The following is a 3,149-nucleotide window of genomic DNA, read 5'->3' on the forward strand; positions in this document are numbered from 1 at the left end:
CGTGAAATGTGATAGGCAGATGTCGCCGCTGTTTTTCATTTAACTCATACGGCGAAAGGCTAAGCAGCGACATATATTTTTGAAAAAGTAGCTTTATTAAAGGCAGCGTTGTCAAACTAAAAAGAAGTATTTAACAAATTATATAGCTCACAAATTGAACCAGACTTCTATCAGGATTTATCTGGCTCAAATCGTGTTGTTGCATTTACATGCAAAATATTTATCTGGCTCAGGATTTTTCCACCGGATGATGGCTAATGTCAGTGAGTTTTCGAATGCTGGCATCTCTGTATTTTTGCAATTTGCACACTAGAGGTCGCATATTACTGTAATCTGCCGTTTCTTTTTATTCCCTTTTTGTCAAAAAAGGCGACGTCAAAATCGAGCCAACACATTAAGTTTTGCGAAAATTCACAGTAAAACAGCTACATATATATAATATACAAAATAGTGATCAATATTAAATAAAAATGGCACAATTTGATTTAACAAGGATTAATTGTCAATTTCTGGACAGGCATCTTACTTTTCCACTGTTGGAATTCTTGTGTGGGAAAGAGGTTAGAAACGCTCCAAATGCTTCGTTGTCGCTGATCTGCATGTTTTTTAACATTTCTCTCTTTACAGATTTACAATCAGCAAGAGCTATTGGAATACATTCTAGAGACAGTGAACAAAACCAATATGATTGATTATACAATGGACACGCGCAAACGTTTGAATTTGAGCCAGGAAATGCCCGAGGAATTGGTGCAGCGCAAATCCGAAGTTTTGGCTACACTCAAACAACTGCAAAATGAGGTAGCACCAATTATGAAGGCGACGGATATTCTCAAAAATGGCGAAAGCATGAAAGATTCAAAAACTTTTGTTAATGCACTACAAAAGGACTATAACTTTAAGGTGGAACATTTGGAAAGTGCATACAAATTGGCCAAGTATTTGTACGAGTGCGGCAACTATCAAGAATCAACATCTTATTTGTACTTTTGTTTGATTGTTATGTCACCAAATGACAAGGTTTGTATTCAACAGTAAGAAAAATTGAACAATAACTAAATTTTATAATCTATTGCAGAACTACTTGAATGTGTTGTGGGGTAAATTGGCGGCTGAAATCTTAACGCTCAACTGGAATACAGCACTAGAGGATTTGACGCGTCTGCGTGATTATATTGATAATGCTAATTTCTCTACAATTCAGGCCCTGCAACAACGTACATGGTTAATCCATTGGTCAGTGTTGGTTTTCTTTAATCACCCTAAAGGACGTGATCTAATAATTGACATGTTCTTGTACAAGCCACTCTATCTTAATGCCATACAAACAATGTGCCCACACATTATGCGGTATTTAGCCACCGCAGTCATAATAAATCGCACGCGACGAAATGCGCTTAAAGACCTAATCAAAGTTATACAACAAGAATCTTATACTTATCGTGATCCTATCACCGAATTTTTGGAGTGTTTGTATGTAAACTTTGACTTTGAAGGTGCACGTTTGAAATTACATGAATGCCAAACGGTTATTTTAAATGATTTCTTCATTGTTGCTTGTTTAAATGAATTTGTCGAAGATGCACGTCTAATGATATTCGAGACTTTCTGTCGTATTCATCAATGTATAACAATTAGCATGCTTGCAGATAAATTGAATATGAAACCAAGTGAGGCAGAATGTTGGATTGTGAATTTAATACGTAATGCTCGTTTGAATGCTAAAATTGATTCCAAATTAGGGCATGTAGTTATGGGCACACAACCGTTAAGTCCTTATCAACAACTTGTGGAAAAAATTGATTCATTATCAATGCGCTCTGAACATTTAGCTGGCTTAATTGAACGTAAAAGTAAACAGAAGAATCCTGAATCGGTTGATTCATGGAAGTATTATTAAGGTGACGACTACATTTTAAAACGTTCATATTTAAAAAACAACAAGCTAGCACGCCAGTCGCAGAGAGTTAATAGCGTATGAGTGGAGAAAGATGAATACTTATGTTAAAAATATTTTTTTTATATAAAATAAAAAAAGGGCCGGAATAAAAACAACTACTTTTGGGCCTGCAACTTGAAAGCTGTGTTATTTATTATTATTAAACGAACAAAATGGATAGAAATTAATAAGATTAACACACCCACCGAATTAAGGTCTAATCAGAGGAAGGTTTTCAATGACTACTCTTCGAGGAGTGACATCAACGAGTATAGCGAGAAGGAATATAAAAACGTACTATTATTCTATGTGGAAAATATTGAAAGAGAGGCTTGAGTTCAGTTGATAGTGAGTTTAAACATAGTCTGTTTGGGGTCGGGATCACTCAGCTTCTCAAGCGATTTCTACGTCATATAAACTTTCGTCATAGTCATGGTCGAAATAAAATATCTGACCTAAATTGAAAACCGTTTAATATTGACTAAGTTTTATGAAATTAAAACGGCATTTACATATCTACTGGGTTCAGCTGGATCGGAGCCATCATACCTACCAATTCTGAGTGATCTCCAAATGTATAACTGCCTCAGAAATTTATAAGCTGCATTTGTGAGTGTTAATGGTCTTCAGATCAAAAATTCTAGTTTGGTGGGGCTAAAAGTAGGCAAGCGTAACTTGCACCATGCAGGTCCAAAAACCGTGTCTTCTGCAACAGCAATAACAACAGGACCTGAAATAGGCGATAATATTTAACAAGACGGCGCACCACCTAATTTTTATCAAAAATTATGATGGGTCGTTCAAAAGGCGCGTTCCGACTTCGTTTTTAGAATCCGAAAGCGAAAATTTAAATTTTTATTTCTGTCAAAAAATATAAGCAAAAATCGTTTCAAATTGTCATGTGATTTGCACACACTAACGCAGAAGTGTTCTGCGCGCAATTAATTTTGATCCCCAAACCGGTGTTGGACCCACCGAGGGTTATTTTTTAAGTTGTTGTTGTTGTTGTAGCGATTAGGTTACTCCCCGAAGGCTTTGGGGAGTATTATCGATGTGATGGTCCTTTGTCGGATACAGATCCGATACGCTCCGGTAACACAGCACCATTAAGGTGCTGGCCCGACCATCTCGGGAACGATTTATATGGCCACATTGAACCTTCAGGCTATCCCTCCCTCCCTACCCCCAAGTTCCATGAGGAGCTTGGGGT

General features: G+C 36.9%; 1 protein-coding gene across 1 annotated transcript; it reads left to right on the forward strand.

The window, feature by feature from the left end:
* The first annotated feature begins 346 nt into the window (after positions 1 to 346).
* Positions 347 to 2,080, forward strand: eIF3e (eukaryotic translation initiation factor 3 subunit e). The gene is made up of 3 exons (XM_067757712.1): positions 347 to 560; positions 628 to 1,020; positions 1,079 to 2,080. Exons 1-3 carry the CDS (start codon positions 471 to 473, stop codon positions 1,898 to 1,900), a joined length of 1,305 nt encoding a protein of 434 aa, XP_067613813.1. The 5' UTR covers positions 347 to 470; the 3' UTR covers positions 1,901 to 2,080.
* The last annotated feature ends 1,069 nt before the right edge of the window (positions 2,081 to 3,149 follow it).

Source organism: Eurosta solidaginis, chromosome 5, assembly GCF_040869045.1.
Source record: "Eurosta solidaginis isolate ZX-2024a chromosome 5, ASM4086904v1, whole genome shotgun sequence".
Classification (NCBI taxonomy): domain Eukaryota; kingdom Metazoa; phylum Arthropoda; class Insecta; order Diptera; family Tephritidae; genus Eurosta; species Eurosta solidaginis.

Coding starts and splice junctions, on each gene's coding strand:
- eIF3e (XM_067757712.1), top strand. CDS start 471: ATGGCACAATTTGATTTAACAAGGATTAATTGTCAATTTCTGGACAGG. Junction 561..627: donor AATTCTTGTGTGGGAAAGAG/GTTAGAAACGCT, acceptor CTCTCTTTACAG/ATTTACAATCAGCAAGAGCT. Junction 1,021..1,078: donor TTATGTCACCAAATGACAAG/GTTTGTATTCAA, acceptor AATCTATTGCAG/AACTACTTGAATGTGTTGTG.